The following is an 18089-nucleotide window of genomic DNA, read 5'->3' as shown; positions in this document are numbered from 1 at the left end:
TTGAGATATATCAAATTGCTTCTGCATTGAGGCGCAGACTTTGTCGTCAAATGCCTGGGTTATCCATGGCCAAGTTAGGTTGACATATCATGTTTTATCTTGTATTTGTCAAGTAGTAGTCACAGTCTTGTTTCAGTGGATAGAGGTTTAGAATGTGTTTGAGGGATGAGATTTTACAAAAAATGAAGTTATACCACAAAGTCAAACATTCAAAATTCAGCTTTTCTTGTTTCTAATTGAGAATGAATCTGCTACACGATAGTCCAGTCAGATAAGGGTTTGACCTCAGAATGACTAGACTACGTGTTTACTTTGTTTAGATGATCTCATCCCTAGTTGTAGTTGATACTGGTGTAGAACAGTTTGATGCATGTTGTAACTAACAAGTGGTCGCACTGATCACAAGTGTGGCAGTCATACGCCCCCTTTTAGTGGGACCAAATATGGCATAAGTGAACAATGACAGTCGACAATAATTGTCTGGAAAGCCGGGTTGAACTTTGTTGCTAAAACAGCTCGAGTTGATAATAGCATGCCAGCTGTCATTAATCTGAATCTAAGTCACATGAACATGAAGAGAGCATGTTGAGTTGGTGTTGGGAGTTACTCTTGTGTCCGATACATGTGTTTAGAACCGTTCTATCTATAAAAGGGCTGTCGACTTGTGGTATATTTCTGTTACGTGTATATGTATAGCGTCTTATCTATTGTAATTATCAAGTTTCCAAATTCAGCACTTTCATTTTTGAACTTCGGCACTTAAAGTTAAATCTAAAGTCATGCAATTGCATAATTCATCATCAGTTTTTGCCATTTTGTATCTTTGATGATCATTTTCAGAAGCATTCGCCATATCCACTTACTTTCAACTTCATTGCTGAAGTTAACTTGATTATTGAATTATTGAAGTCAAGTAGAGTGGATTCTCTTCAATATTTCTTAATGATTTGCCGTCTTGTGTTGCAGGAATTCTGGTGAAAGCCATAGCTCCCCAAGCCCCCTCAGTAGTGCCAGTAATAGCCAAGACTCGTTACACAAACAGACCAAGAAAAAGGGGATCAAGAGCTCTCTCGGGCGCTTCTTTAGTAAAAAGGATAAGGTTAAGGGGAAGGAGATGCATGGCCACGGCGCACCAATGACCATGGTGCCGCGTGATATGGTGCCGAGAGATATGATTCCAATGGCTAGCAAGTATAGTGAAATGCCGCATGCAGCGCCAGTTGACCATTGTAAGTTTATCCGAGTTGCGTTCATTCTGAAGTTGATTTAACATTATGGTCCATTTCATGAGAAAATGGCGCTAAATTTTTTTGGAACGTGTTATACAAGTTGAACAAAATATCATTCTTTCTTTCAAGTGAAAATTAAGCTGAAGTATCTAAAAATATCACGTCACCAAATCAGAGAAGTCATCACCACAAATTATCGCTTTTGTCTTACTATCGTTTCAGCGAGCTCCAATTTTGTAGATACGGATATATCAGGATCAGATACATTAAGTTTAACTTTAGGAAAACAGTCTGAATTTGATAGAAGGAAAAAGAAAAAGTAAGTTGAAATGCTTTGATACTTTGAAGGTTATATTCGTGTCCCGAGGTCAGGAGACCAAATAAGCAGCTGTATATTTTAGTGATGTGGTTACTGATTTTGGACTTCTTTTTATGGCTAGGCTACAGAACAAGGCCTATGTCTCTGATAGACCTGGCTGTTATTTCTTGTTGCTCCCTTGATCCTCGGAGCTTTGTCTGCATTGTTGCAGCGTTTCGCCATGTGGCCAGTCTCTCGATGTCCAAGAGTTGGCGGTTCTGAAGCACATGCTCTTGTGTTTGATCTGCTGCATGTTGGCACCTTCCGGACTCGGCCATGTTCATCCTCTTGAGGTGGGCTCTAGGTCTGCAGTGGCCATATTTATCCTCTTGAGATGGCCTTTCCCTCCACAGTGGCCTGTCCTAAGACAAGAGATAGCCTCTCCTCTCTCCGCAAACCAACTGTAAGCCTCACTGTTCACCATGTTACCATTTCAGAGAGGAGCTATTAGAGGAAGCAATGAAAGCTGGTACACCCTTTGCCTTATGGAACGGACCAACGGTCGTTGCTTGGTTGGAGGTAAGAAGGAATCTGGAGCACATGCCAGGGCTAGAAATATAACCTGCTCTGGATTAGAATGGCTGTGGACCGCCGAAGACAGATTTACTCAACCTGACTGGCACGTAACCCTGCTAATGGTAATACACAGAAATGGTCACTACAAGCAGCAAACACTGTAGAAAAAACTCTTCAAATTTCTTAAACAGCTCTTCAGTTGGAAGTCTGTGAGCGTCATTATGTTGCACATTTCCCAACAGAAATCTATTACTTGACCGTCTTGTTTCAGCTGTGGGTGGGCATGCCAGCCTGGTACGTAGCTGCGTGTCGAGCGAATGTTAAAAGTGGTGCCATTATGTCCGCGTTGTCGGACCAGGAGATCCAGCGGGAGATAGGTATTAGTAATCCGCTGCACAGATTAAAATTACGCCTGGCCATTCAGGAGATGGTCAGCTTGACTAGTCCGTCGGCCCCCAAGACCTCCAGAACGGTAAGTCACACTGACTGGCTTTGTATCAAGTTATTTGCACCAAAGGCAATTTTGTCAAATTTTCAAAGTTCAATGGAGTTTAAATGCATTTTAAAGAATTTCTAAGTCATCCTGGTTCATTGTAGGGTGGTCTAAATGACGCAGGAGGTCGTCATAATGATTTCTAAGAGAAATTTTAGATGCTTTTTTTGAACATGTCTGCCCCTAGGTGGTGCGGTTTTAAATGCGTCAACCTGACGTGCTCAAAATAGTCGGAGGAGAGACAGTTGTTGTAATCTTTGTCCTCAAGAATATGGTATTCGGTTTCAGACGTTAGCATTTGGTGATATGAACCACGAGTGGATAGGTAATGAATGGCTGCCGAGCCTTGGTCTACCTCAGTACCGTAGTACCTTTATGGAGTGCCTCGTTGATGCTAGGATGTTAGATCATTTAACCAAGAAAGATCTCCGAGGGCAGTTAAAAATGGTGGATAGTTTCCACAGGTGAGCTACCGGTTTGAAATGTAAGGTATCATCTGTTTGAAAAATATCAATCTGGTTGGCTGATAATCTCATGCCTTAAAGGAAGGATGTTGACGCGTGTCAGGTAGGTGAGATTAGGTTATATAAAATTCCCGATAGGTGTCTCACCTATCTCACAGTACATTGGAACTATTCACGGGACGTGTCTTGCTGGTGATTTATAACTTCTTTGTTCATGATTTTGCCTCAACTATAGCCAAAAGAAAGTTACACACAAATACACTACGAATTCTTATGCGATAGAAGTTACAATCGACTGTAATCGGATTTTGGTTTACCAAGCTAATGACGCATTCTTTCCGTTTGCAGGACCAGTTTACAGTATGGTATTAACTGCTTAAAGAGATTAAATTATGATAGGAAGGAATTAGAACGACGGCGGGAAGATAGCAATAATGAAATGAAAGGTAAGCAAAAATCGTTCCGTTGGGTTTTAATATTCGGCCTTGTGGGTCAGTCTTTAACCAGACGTAGAGTCCACACAAGCTTCTCATGTTTCTCACTTGGGGATCTTTTGTTTGCCCAGTCAAAGGAACCTGGTACGAGGAGCTTTGATCTTACGTCTCATTCGAAAGAACAAGTGATGTAGGGTTGAGTCTTGCTCAAAGACAGAAAGACGAAACAGCGGTGATCCTTCCAAGAGTGGAACCCACGACCTCCTGATTAAGAGGCCAGTGTTTTAACCACTATGCCACTGGTCTCCCCCAGGGGATCAAGACCTACTTTAGGTACCTAATTGATTCTGCTCCTGTTACAGATGTGTTAGTATGGACCAATGAGCGGGTTATCAAATGGGCACAAGCAATCGGGCTGAAGGAGTTCGGCAACAACCTCATGGAGTCGGGCGTTCACGGCGCGTTGGTTGCTCTGGATGAGAGTTTTGACCACAACAGTATGGCATTGGCATTGCAGATAGCAACAGCAAACACACAGGTATAGTGTTGGATTATGTATTGTGTTAAGAGCCAGAAATGCGTAACGGTAGATTTCATACGTTGTGTGAAGAGGAAGGAGGATAGAATTCATTGTAAGCTCTTGATTGGAGTACAGAATAGCATCATTTTGGCAATTAAGTTACGTACATGTATAATGTTAGAAAGGTCATTAGGTATATTCATTAACAATTTTGAGTGACAAGAATTTCTAATAGGTGTATCTAAAGTGCCCAAAAGTACTTGCCAAGCTTGCAGTGATGAATGACACTAAAACTGTTGGCTTCCTCAACACAAGATGTGGCGAAGTCCTTCAAAATCTTGAAATTTTTCTGCTAGCTTGACTACACTATATTGGCAAGCATGTCTTGATATCAAGCTGATGATCGACCGTTCTCTCTCTAGGCTCGTCAAACATTAGAACGTGAATTCAACAATTTGTTGGCGCTCGGCACGGACCGACGCCTGGACGAGGTAGGTCAGTTATCAATTTTCAGATCTACGCATGCTGCCGTACGATAGCAGTGTGCTTTGGTATCGTGAAACGGTGGTATCGGCATGCATGTGGGACATGATGGCAAGGTAGTGTATTGCGTATCCGGGGCTGTCAACCCGAACTTAACTTGTTATTCTGTCCAAAAAAATTGGATTGGGCTGATGTATCATAATTTTAGATTGGATGGACGAATTGTAATTGATGGATTTGATAGGAATGTTTTTTTCGCTCAGTCTGAACTTATACAATAAGCGTGTGGCTAGGTCCATTTGCATTGTTGTAAAAGTTTGAGTGGAACTACTGAAATTGGGGACTAGGGTTGACAGCTCTATTGTGTTAAAGGCTATTTATGCACAGGGAACCCAAATTGCTATAAAATTTGAGCGCACGGTACTGTTTGATTGAAGCATTGAAAATAGCAGCGAACCAGCTATGCATCTTTTGGCAATTGAGTGCATTTCCTCATGTTATTCAGTACGTGTGTACAGATTTGCTCTACCTACTCCTCTATAAGGTCAGGCGTGCAATAGTAAAGACAGGCTGTTGAATTCCTGGTAGGGCCTAGTGATGCGTTAACAATATTTCCCCCATGCGCTAAAGGCCTGTCTCCACATGCATGTATATTGCCTTGGCCATTTCATGCTGTGTTGTCAAGAGACAATTGTCTTGTGTGATACACAGCATGAAATGCTTATGTGAAGATAGGCCTTCAGTCAGCAAGTCTAGTTTGGACCAGATTAACGTCTTTGATGGTGCCTGGCTTAGATTTGACCATGGATAAAACCGGCTGCCTCGAAATGCCCGCCTGACCTTGAATACATAAACTGGAGAAATATCTCAAATAAGTTTAAAGACTAGAAATAAATAGCCAGATATTATGCCACTATACTATTACTACTTAGACGAAATTTTAGATAAATAATTAGATGAAATCTTTCTCCTTTTGTAATATCTCATCGTTAAAACTATCATTTGGTGTATAATACTATTTTATATAATATTTTGTTGGAACAGATGTATTTTATTTTGTTTCTTTTCTTCTTTGATGTTGGTTTATTTGTAATCAATTCATAGAATGTAAACACTTGATGTTAGATATCCCCATCTTGCAATTTGAAGACTAAGATATTTGTTCGACAGATATTTTAAGACAGACTCTCAGGAGATTGAGAATATGACCACAGTATGATCTGCATGAACAGCAAGCCTTTACCAAGAATGAAAAGCAAGCATTCGCAGATCCTCTTGCTAAGGAAGCCGCCGGCTTTATACCATGCACAACGCACAGCTTTTGGCAAATGTGGCTTTCTTGTTTTATGCTGAGATATGAACTCATAGTTGCCAAGCTTTTATGGCAAAGTTTGTTCAAGCGTGAATTTAAACAGTTGAAAGTCAACTCGTCGATTGAGAGTACGTGTTTGAGAGCAGAAAAAATCAGGGCTAAGTTGCTCAATCTGTGTACAGACAAACACCAGTGTAACCTCAATGAAGCGTTATTTCCTTCTGTTGATTTAATTTAAAATAGTAGCGTTAGGACTTAATAACAATGTTACTGCTATCAATGATTGAGCAAGTGGCCTGAGCTTTACTGCAGACGTTTGCTTAGCTAAAAGAACTGAGCTTATACCACTGTGGTCATAAGATGAAAACTTTTGAAAGCGCTTTTGACTTGAGAACCACCCCCCTTGCTCATCTTGGTGTTGTAGTTTTGCTTCAGTACTGCTGCTCTGTGTGTATATGTGTGAAAGACTAGTTTAAAGTTTGTCATTTTTGTATCAGTTATAACATGTACTATTATGAAGAATTGATTCTACGTGTACATGTATCTGGACAAGGCGTATAAGCTCTGTGACAGGAAAATAGAGAGATCAAGATGCCGTTTGACAATATAGTCCCTAAATACGTTGTTGATGACAGTCCTGAGGCCTCTAGTTTATGAAATTGACAAGATAGTATCACAAGATTAAAGCCAAGTCAGTGGATGCCTTCCATGGTTCTATAGTTTCATTCATTTCTTTCAATTCGCTTATCTGTAAAATATTTCTCTCTTTCTTCTTTCACTTTGTTCTCACTTTCTCTCATTTGCTTACTGGACTTACTGCTTTATCTCATGTGGATAAAGGCATATAATGCTAGTCCCATCATCAAAACCCTGATGGGAATCATGACTTCAGTTTCATTTGTGTTGTCTTCTAGCCACTGATCTTCTTTATTTCATTTACTCAAAACTCCAAAAAATGTTGGGCCATTTGCGTATATGTTCCCAAAAAGCCACACCTGTTTATATTACTTGAGGTTCTTATGGTCCTTTTTGCAACACGCAAAGCACAAAAGTGAAAAGGGTGAAAATTAATGGCACTTTAAAATTTTGGAGCCAGTCTATTATTCTGTCTTTCTGTTCTTTTCTGTAAGGTGGTACAATTATTGGCCAAGTATGATTATAGCCTCCGCATGTCCACTACCAGTAGTTTTCTTCACTGTAGGTGCTGTAATTTTACTGAGGCTATAATTGTACCCCTTTACCATACTGCTTTCCATTTAGTTTGTGCTTCTCGATGGACTTGTGTTATCATCTGTTCTGTATATTTGCAAGTCTGTATAATCATTAACTCTTCTATCCTTCAGGTTATCGTCATCTTCAAAGCTTTGATCCGTTTCTGTCCCATTTTACATCACCCTGTGGAATCGGCACCAACCTCCCCGAGTATCTTCCACCTCTCCGAGTCTCGGCCAACCACTCTTCGAGAGAAAAATCAAGCCTCAGACTAAAGGCCACCTTAAAACAAGCCCTTGGAATGTACCACACATCCAACTTATGGCTAGGACAATGTTGTGTCTCAGGTTTCAGTGTTTGAACGTAAATCTGTTGAGAGGTATGCTTCGACTGTGTTGGTTCAAATGCTGAAACCGGAGATGCAATATCGATTTGAAGCTTGAATATGAATCCTTGGGTGCCCTGACATAGGCCCACCACATTGAGAAAGATGTCAGTTGGATGAAGAGGTGGTCTTCCATCTGAGCTTTATTTGCTTGGAGAGATGGTTTGCCTTGAATCGGATAGGTGGGAGATGTTGCATCAGATTCCACAGAGTGAACATGTTATTCATCATAATGTTGTGTCTCATTGCAATGAGGTTGTACCCATTTGATTCAGAATTATGTGTTGGATAAACAATAGGTTTGATTCAGAATTTAGTGTCAGATAAACAGTTTGATTCAGGTCAGATTAACACTTTGATGCAGAATAAGGAGTCAGATCGTTGAGTTTGGACATGCCCAACATCAGTCTTCAGGACGCCACTGTGGAAACTGGTGACAATTTGTAGTAAATTTTGAATCCAGTGAACAGATTCAACCCTTTAGGTGATCACCCAAAGTTATACCACTTCAATTTACATGTCATTGTCCAGCTTTTCTTCACGTTGAAAGCTACATTCGTATCATTCTCATGCTTGGGAGTGTAGCAAGGCATGATCATGTGTTGAAAATTTAATGTCTATCATTCCCATGCTTGGAGAGTGGCAAGGCATGAACATCATTGAGCATTTTCGACATCGTCCTTGTACATATATCTTGAGTTCTTGAATAAGGTTAACTGGTCCAAGTTTTAAGGGGTAAATTGGTAGGCCTATTTGTAAAACTCATGGGTTAGATAATGTCATACACAAAGAGTAAGGATGTCCAATTTATCATCTTTTAAACTTTTCTTCAGGCATGATCTAGACCAATATTGGTAACTATACCAGATCTCCTCAACCTTACACACCGAATACACCCGTGCATGTAGGCACACTGCAATGTCCATGTAGCTTGTAGAGACACAAAATACAAAATCATATTGTCTTATTTCATCGTGGTAGGCCACCATTGAGTTCTGACCTCCAAATTTGTTCATTCTACAAAGCTCTTGTTTTGGCCTGGAGAGAAGTGCCTTTTACTTGTAAATACTCTTAACAGATATACATTCTTTGGGTGAAAATGCTGAAAGACATGGGGACAAACTACACGTACATGAAAAAAATAAAGTCACATTTTAAAACGTGCAAACACTTTTATCATCAGTCACTCAAAACGTGCAAACACATCATCAGTCACATTTTAAAACATGCAAACACTTTTATCATCAGTCACTCAAAACGTGCAAACACTTTTATCATCAGTCACTCAAAACGTACAAACACATCATCAGTCACATTTTAAAACATGCAAACACTTTTATCATCAGTCACTCAAAACGTGCAAACACTAACACATTTTCAGCAGAAGAATACACCTCTACTAACACATTCACACAATCTGATCTCAAAACACACAATATTTCATATTTTTTTCCTCCCAAAACCAGAGATATGAAGGCGTCCGAATCAATGGGCTGAGTTTTGTGGTTATCAGACAAAAACCATCATCACCGCTTCTGGTAAAGTTAAGCATGCACAGAGAAATATCCTAGGCAACACGAATGCTAACTCCGCCTACTAGTTTCGTATCATTTGCAGAAAATTAACAGTCATTCGTTCGAGTTGTAATTAATTCTACTAAAATAAGGGCAATAGGCTCTAAACTGAAGAATTCTTATGGGGAGGGCTTTCTTTAAAGATTGAACCAGAACAGTCTGTGACAAGCTGTGAAATTCTTTTGGCCAAAATAAGTCACAAAACACACACAAGTCTGATGAAGCGCATGTTGAAATTGCATGTCTAACATGAATGTTACAGATAGTAAATTATGACAGGAAACTTTGGACACTGAATTGTTATGTGAATATGTTGAAGAGTCAAGACCTTCGCACACGTGGCATCTTCTGTGACGTGACAGTCCGCATGATATTTGCAACACCGTAGTTGTATAGCGCCACCCATGACCATAGTGAAAGCTTGCATCATTTGATTACCAAGACTGAACACAGTACTAAAGGCTGGTTTCCACCTTGTTTTGTTGTGACTTGCACAGGCTCCAGGCTTTGGCCAGTCTGTCATCTGGACTCGGTACCGAAGAAAGCATACAAGAGCCTGTGTGTAAATCAATCAAAATTGCATTCACTTTTGGGCTTGCGTTTGGTGGAAACCGGTCACTACACAATTAAACGATTGCAAATCAGCACCAAACTACTAACTATGCATTTCATTGTCATGACTGTACTAATCACTTCATGACTGTACTAATCATTCTGTTGAATTGTTTGCCAATTAGACACTCATTTGTTTCATTTGAAAATTTACAACAGTGAGTTTAAAAGATGCTTTGAAATTGATTCTACTGTTTAAATACCTTAAATTTAAAAGTAGTGTTTTATTACTCTAAGTTGGATACCTGAATTATTAGATGGACCAGTCTGATTATTTTGTTTAATGATAAAAGAGACAGAATTCTGAGCAGTATAGGGTACAATATTGAAGCCTGTCATTAGAGATAGGAGTTAGGAAGTAGAGAGTGCATATAATAAGTCAAAATCGGGCTTGCCCTGCCCATCTAACTGATCTTCGAACTAGTTTCTCTTTGACTATATTTTACCATCAGGAGTGTGTCTGCAGTGTAAAACCTTTTATTGTCAAATTGTGAATTGACAAACTCTCAATAGTAGTGCTGTCAACTGTATTGAAGTTTTGTGAAGGGGGGTTAACAGTTTAGCTGTTCACGAATTTTGTCACATTCCCAGAAACAAGGAGGGTTCACATCAGTTTAAGTCAAATCTAACCACATTTGCGTGTTTTGGATTTTTCTGCATATTTTCCATTTTTATTCCTTTTTACTTCCTGTTTCTTTAACCCTCTAGTCCGCAGAGCCATGGATCGGATATCCACAGAATGAAGGCGTCACTTCTAGTTGTAATGTATCCCCTTTATGCTAGACGTTCATATGCTATGATTTTGTACAATGTGTTCGGCTTTGGACTGACAACAGGCTACGCTGACAGGGGCGTTAACCCACCTGTTTTATGAAATACTTAGCAAGAAGTATTGGTATGAAAATGGAGTTCCAAAAAAGATAATCACTAAATGAGATTGCTAAAGTTTTCGGTCAATCTTCTTCTTGAGAAATATCGTTAGCACGTTTGCCCGTCAGTCCGAAGTCGAACACATTCATAACACTGCCATGGTTATTGTAAACCCAATCCTTATTGACACAACTTGTCCCGTATCGGTCTTTGAAATCATATAATTCACAATAGGTGGCGCCAGAGGAGTACAAAGCGAATATAGTGTCATACTTTCGGACCTTATACCCAAGTTTTGAGGTAGCTCCCCCCGTAAGGGCATGTAAAGGGGAAAGGGGTAGTTTTGGGTAATAGGGTCAACGGTGGAAATAGGGGAAAAAAATTAGGTCTGGTTGGCAGTTTAGGAGCTTGTTGGCTTCTTTGATTTCAAATGAGAGTGAACTACTGACCCCTGTCATAATATCATGATTTGAGACAAATTCTTTAGAGAGGTTGTCGGAACACGCCAAATTTCAAACTCCTTGCTCCACCTATGTGAATGATCGAACTTTATTGCCTGCCCAGTATCGGGCCGTGAACATATATACTCTTCAGTTCGACATTTCTTGAAGATGACTGACACTATCCACTTACACTTAAAATTTCATCAGAATATCATTCCCTTTGTGTCCGTCGTGTAAATTGCATGTCACTATAGCGACATAAGTTTGCATGCTTGTATCTCCTCAGGCCATTTCATTTCAAGATTTATTGAATTCTTGAAAATTTTATTTGCTTCGGTTCTATTCCGTATTGAGATTTGAAGCAGTTGACATGTTGCTTCAGTTGAGGAGTGACCTTTTTGCGTCCGACTTGTTACTAAGATTTGATATTGGTGAGAGAGTTCTTAATGTTACCTGAACAATGTTGAACGAATTTAAGATAGTGTCAAATTTGGCGAAGATTGCATTTGAACTGTATAATTTGGAGCATCAAAAGAAAGACTTCTTTCTTTGTTTATTCCAAGATTTGGAGAACTAAATATTTTCATAGTTGCATTCTTTAGATCTCATAAGTTTCTTCTCTTGAATTATTTAAGCGTTGCCTTCGTTCAGTTGCCTTTGTCTGCCTATATTTTCTCTCCAATTCTTTGGTCTTCTGTCCTTACGGCCAAATCTTTAGTCTTAACATTCACACTCCAAATAACACAAAAGTCGAAAATCAAATTTAGCAATGGTAACTTCTGAATGCGTAATAAGGGACTAGTAATTTGAGATTGTGTGTATAAGTATTTTGATTGATGACAGTGTATAAATTTGATGATGTCAATTGTCATCGTGTTAGAGTAGTGGTGTGTCAATGTTGTTGTGTTGATATGAAATGCTGTCCTGAGCAGACGTCGTTGTAAATGAGATTTCCTGAGCAGACGTCTTTGTCTATGAATTGTCTTTTAAGCAGACGTCATTGTCGGTGAATTATCCTGAGCAGACATCATTGTTGTTAATGAGATGTCCTTGAGCAGACGTCTTTGTCTATGAATCGTCCCAAGCAGACGTCATTGTTGGTGAATTATCCTGCGCAGACATCATTATTGATGTTGTTGTCCCGAACAGATGTCATTGTCAGTGAATTATGACAAGCTGACGTCACTGTTGGTGAATTGTCCTGGCCATGGGTCATTGTTAGTAAATTGTCCTGAGCAGATACTGCTGTTGACGAAATGTCCTTCTGAACAGATGTCACTGTTGATAAGCGTTCTACAAGCAAAAATGTGTATATATCCCATCGATGTTTGATGTGATCTTGGAGATGATTGAACATGAGGTAACTTTGTCCTCTCTCTGCTTCCAGGGTGAGGGTGGTAAACTCAACCGAGTGCCGTCGTGGAGGAAGAAATTCCGCCAGAAAGATGTTCAGAAGAAGGAGAAAGAACGCGACACGAGCAAAGATTCGCCGGTATCCAACCGTTCAGTGGGACCAGCAGACTCGTCTGGATCTGCGGAATCATTCAGCAATCATTCCCCGCAGTTGAATGCACGTCCCGGAGCATCACCGGGAGTCTCGAACGGTGCACGGCCTGGAGCAGACGGTAACGGATCGCGTGGTGGAGCAAATGGGTCGCGGACTGGCGGGCCCGGTGATACGTCATCTTTGAAGCGACAGACAATGGGGACAGAGTCCCCACGCACGCCAAACTGTTGATCGGAAAACCAATGAGACCAGCAATATCGCTGGTTGCAGTGGAGACTCCTATATGCTGACGATGTTACTATTCATTTGCATCGCAAACTGTTGGTTTTTTTCCTGTTTTTACAACAAAGCACTCGAGGCCTTCTGGCAGACCCAACAATAGTATGACCACGGGACGCTTGGTGGATTAGATTTGACCAGTACTGTAGTCTTTGGTATAACCTGATTAATATGCAAATACGAGGGATGTCCTATGTGTGTTTATATGTATATAAGTATACACTGCATTGATAATATGTTCCGATGAACATTCTGATGGATGGAGGTGATTTAACAATACAGGGATACATGTGAGTGTACAGCGTACCGGATGGTATGGTTGGTACTGGACAGTACTTGGTACCAGACGGTACTTGGTACCAGATGGTACAGAAAGAAACTCTTATCTCTACATGGTTTTACACATCAACGTTGTACAGGATCATCGTCACTTAATCACTCTGTGTATATTTCATTTCCAACTTGAGGAGACCCTGACCACCTGTGCAATATGTAACACCGATATACTCAAAATATATGTGACTCCTCTGTCAGTCTGGCATTGCATGTCGTGAGAGTGCATGGTTAAGGTGACTTTTACAACTCTGACTCTTCTTTGAAACTTAAGCCTTTACAAGTAATTGTGAAAGCGTTTGATTTAAGATGTCACAACATGACCAAAATTCAGTCTCAAAGTCAAGTCAGAGTCGTAAAATTCATCTTAACTTCTCTACATGTGATCCCAACCAACTTTGGTGAATAAAGATAAATTTCTTTGCAATCTTACGCACATCATGTGTAGATTCTACCACATCGATTTACATTTGGTTTCTGTGCAGTTGACTGAAATCCCATGTACATTTGATTGCAACTTATACATCTATGTACTGGTGGTATAGGCCTTCTTGAGTTGAGGTGTAACTTAACCAGTTATTTTCCCATGACAATCCATTGGCAGAGTTTATTCTAAGGTATTTCAACTACGGTTGGAGCATGATCGATAACTCAGAGTTCAGTGAAATTATTTGAAATTTTCGTATTGCGGAGAATGTCGGGACGTAGTCCCTTGACAAAACTATCATGGATCACATAACTTATTCCTGTATTAATATAATGTTTGATGAAATTGAATGTCTGAATACTGAGAATGAACTTTGCAATAGCTGGGAGAGGTAGTTTGAATATTTTGATAATTAGTAGGGGATATAAGCATGGCACTGTTTGGGAATGATAAATCAGTCTCTTGCTATTTTTTTTGTGGGCGTTGCCCTGCATGGGAAGAAGCGTTTCTCGCTGTGAAATTTAGTTGTTGAAGAAATATGATCCGCTAATGGCGATGTCAGTGACATTGGTACACAGAAGGCTTTCCAGTCACTCACATGGACGCCGATTTTATTTTGTGATTCTTGGTTTTCACTGGTAAAGACCATTGGCTGTGGAAAGGGCGCTGGATATTGCTGCGTCAGATGCCCAGGTGTGTAGACACCTATTCCGTTTGAACTTTCAACTCGACAATACATTTTCCAGCAAGTCTGCTCCAACTGGTAGTATTGTTTAATTCATTGTCGAATCATGGTCATTTTTGTATGAAAACGTAAGATTCATTAACGCGTGCTTTGCATGTAGATTAAATTGGATCATAGATGGCATCGCAGTCACCTCGAGAGAGATTATGCCGAAGTTAGCCATGTTAGAGATATGTTAGGACAACTGCCGATGTTGAATGCGTGTAGATGTACCTGATTCTAGTTGCCTTCAATAGGTGGTGTAAGTGTATAAAAATAGTTTCCGAGACGGATGCGACTTCTCATAGTACAGGCGAGGTGATGACAGCAGACGACCACTTGAATTACTCCGGCTAAAACTATTCTGTTAAATTTACGCTACTGGAAATATTTTGCCACAACTATTGTTGTAGCAGCTCGGATAATGTGGACCCTGTCTTCTCCTTCTTGCTATTCAAAGTCACACACTAGCAGAAGATGTTTTTCGCCACAAAGTTTTAGTAACTTGAATTGGTTTGCCAGTGATGCCTGCATGGAAAATAGGCACATGCTTCGTCTTTTGAAGTTGACTTTGTGTGTAGATTTGTCTGTAAGTGTGGCTGGTTCAACGATAAACTCTGTTTGACTCTATTCTAATGGGATTGTTGATTCAATTACAATTTTCAAGCAGTATGTAAAATGCCTCAAACTATGTTCCTGAATTTGAATGGTTGCCCTCTCCCTGAATGACCTCGTCTGTGAGGCTTTTCAACTGCATCTGTGGACTAACTGAAGCCTCCTGCAAATGAGCAATTCATATCGCTGTGAGCTGTGATGAAGATTGCATGCAATAAATCCCAAGTTTGCAGTGATCGTTGCGGCCGACAAGCTGAGAATCGGATATCGCAGCAACCTGCAATCAATGTCAAACAAAGCGTTCACCAGGTTTACCCACGGACAAGTGATATTTTGTCACACATAGCAGTGATTATAATCAGAGGTTGCAGCAACAAAAATTGCTTGTTTGTGTGGCGCTTTATTCCTACACTGGTTTGGAGTCCGACTCCAAGTTTGCACTGCAAAGATGTCATTTGTTGTCTTTAACTTTCGCTGGGGAGAGGGTGCGTGCTTCTCTGAACGGAAGGCGTTTGCCATGAAACTTGGAAATTCTTACGCAAAAGCCAGTTTCATGTTGACAGGATTAAGAAGCTTTTCCAGTGCCTGCACATGCATTATATGAGTCACATTTGAGTATACGAGTCAGTCGCATTCTGTATTTTCTACAAAAGAAGTTTATCCTCCTAGATGATATGAAATATTGTCCACACCAATACCACACCGCCACACAATTTGTTGATAAGTTAGTTTCTTTTGTAAATTTGTCTACAGGTGTACATAGTTCTATGCTGTACATATCCACATCGCTTTGGTTAATTTGTGCAGAAGATGCATTTGATTGTCAGCATAATTACATGCACTATCTCTTGAAGTGATTCTTCTGATGAGGTTCATTCGCAATTTTTTTCTCCCCTCTTACTGTTTGGAGGACGAAAAAGTATGACAACCAGTTGAAATCCTGTTAAAATATTATTGGTTCAAAATCAAGATAAGTTTTTTTGGGCTTTCAAGTCCTTGTCTGAAGAGAATCCCACCGAAGCGTTGCAAGTACCATGACTGAATTATCTTGTGTATCAATACAATGGCAATATCTTACAATCAGATGAAATCCGTCTTAGAATTTCTCTGCGACATTCTTAGCCAAGGCAAAGTTCTCACATTTGATTAAGTGTTCGAACTGGAGGTATTGGTTGACTTGTAAAATTGGGTGGGGGGTGGAGCTATAATACCTAGACACCTTGCCGAGGCCTTGAAGTATTGACAGCTCCAACCTGAGCGGCATTGAGCAGGACAATCAACACCAAGAGTAAGGTATCAATTTCGGTGCCACAGGCTTTTCCTGATGTGTGATCTGTTGGTCTGTTGCAGGAATCTTGAAGAAAAATCTTGTAGGGTATGTGGAGTTGAGATTGTGTTCATAGAAATTACTGGGGCTTTAATCTAGTCAGCTTTATGCTTGTTTTTTTGCTGTAGTAAATGCTTAAACCAGAGTGAATGAATTTAGTTTGAGGTAGGTAACTGATTCGAATTTGGTAGACATACTGTTATAAGGTTCAATAGAAATTACGAGATAATGTCAATTTGAGAGAGGAGATTTATTCCAGTTTTCTCTGTTATATTGGACCTTGTCCATGTGAAAAGCATGTTTGCTTGTGGTGCCCTTGACCAGAAAACTTGTAATGCACAGGTTATACCAAGTTATTGAAGTTAATGTACACTTCCATGTATACAGAGGCATGTGCAGATGACGTCATCAAACAAGAGGCACCATTTTCGAAGTCAAGTTTACATATCACTTGGCAATGTGGCACATTATAATGTGTGCAACAGTGGCAGTACTGTGGTGACGTCAATCATGATGTTATACTCGCATGGCACACTTTGTGGGTGACGTCAACAGTGACAAGGTCAATGTAGATTGATGTCCAAAATGGATGTCCTAGTGACATGAATGACGTCACTGCATGACCTCTGTTGATGGAAACACATCTCACTTTAGTTTAAACAAGGAAACATGAAAGTTGCATGTACATGGGTTCATCATTCAGTTAAACGAGAGGTTTCTATGCCATGTGGATGCAATCTGTTGACATCGATGTTAGAATGGATTTTCAGGTAATTAAAATTCTTCAACTAAAAGGCAATGTGCGCTTATTGTGAGTGAATGGACTGTAGAATAGAAATTTGTTGTTTATTGTTCCACATTGGAATTCAGATGAAATCAGTAGCTTCAAATTTAATCTGAACCGTATATAAATTTCCCATGATCTGTCACTTTGAAAGAATTGATAGGGGGCAGAGTCAAAATTCCCATAATTAAAATCCAGCTGGCAGAGTCAAAATATCCCATAGATTTGATAACCAGCTGCAGAATCAATAGCCCACAGAATTGATAACCAGGTGACAGATTCAGAATTCCCTCACCTGACTGTTTGAATGAATTCCAAAGATGTGCTGGATTTGAGACAGTTCTATCATTAACCCAACTGACGCTCATTTCACATTGGATATTTTGGGATTAGATACATATATTATGACAGCATGCATCAATCCAGTCATAGTGTCTCAAAACTCCAGGTGACGTCAGCATCACGTTCTCATTGACTTGCAAATAGACTGGTTCCAATACTGCTCTTGAGGGTGTTGTAAAAAGACCTCTGGTGGTAGAATCGTGAACCAGTCTAGGAACTAGTTGCGGCATGTTAGCCGAATACGATTTGGAAGTGTCAATTGTTGTTTAAATCAAACGTTTATATATAGATTGTATAATACTAATGAATCTTAATGTACATTGACCAATGTTCTCATTAACTTTGTTTCTTTACTCATCATGTCGGTTATATTCAGTCATTCGCAATTTGTATCATGGTACATAAACTCTATGGAACTAAAGTGAAATAAAATAAGTTATTGTTTCATAGATTGGCTGTTTCTTTATTTCTTTTTATGTCGCCTGACTCTATGTAAGCTGTCATGGAGACATAGAGGTTTAACAATACTGAAGAGATCCCACTGGCACAATCAGTCTCCCACAATGATGGTTGGCACCTGGCCTTACTAGAATGTCAGTCAAACTGTTGTGACAGTCGCAGCAAAGGCGAGGGCCATCTGAATGGGAGTGGCAGGGTACATACATACATACCTAGGCCGTGTGCATATCAGTTGCTCTGCTGTGCCAGACCAGGTAAAGCAGATGGTCAGGGAGGGTTGCATATCAGTCACACTGTTGTGACAGTAAAGGCAAAGGCCGTATGGCAATCTGATTGGCGATGGTGGGTACATATATACCTAGGACAAGGGCACGTCAGTCACACTGG

At 40.0% G+C, this 18089-nt stretch overlaps 1 protein-coding gene across 20 annotated transcripts in view; it reads left to right on the top strand.

The window, feature by feature from the left end:
• LOC135492535 (liprin-alpha-1-like) overlaps positions 1-17692 on the top strand; it is a 145285-nt gene extending 127593 nt beyond the window's left edge. For 12 of the 20 annotated variants that reach the window (XM_064779060.1, XM_064779059.1, XM_064779056.1 and 9 more), the window contains 9 exons: positions 967-1229; positions 1452-1548; positions 2025-2106; positions 2375-2575; positions 2885-3060; positions 3409-3506; positions 3857-4032; positions 4437-4505; positions 12293-17692. In XM_064779060.1, the coding sequence (XP_064635130.1) occupies positions 967-1229; positions 1452-1548; positions 2025-2106; positions 2375-2575; positions 2885-3060; positions 3409-3506; positions 3857-4032; positions 4437-4505; positions 12293-12643 (1513 nt within the window). In that variant the 3' untranslated portion in view covers positions 12644-17692. Of the gene's footprint in view, positions 1-966; positions 1230-1451; positions 1549-2024; positions 2107-2374; positions 2576-2884; positions 3061-3408; positions 3507-3856; positions 4033-4436; positions 4510-8239; positions 8261-8872 lie in introns of all 20 variants that reach the window. The other 8 variants (XR_010448085.1, XM_064779070.1, XM_064779071.1 and 5 more) reach the window with 8 other exon arrangements.
• The last annotated feature ends 397 nt before the right edge of the window (positions 17693-18089 follow it).

Source organism: Lineus longissimus, chromosome 8 (genome assembly GCF_910592395.1).
Source record: "Lineus longissimus chromosome 8, tnLinLong1.2, whole genome shotgun sequence".
NCBI lineage: Eukaryota > Metazoa > Nemertea > Pilidiophora > Heteronemertea > Lineidae > Lineus > Lineus longissimus.
This window is presented reverse-complemented; position numbering and strand designations above follow the sequence as displayed.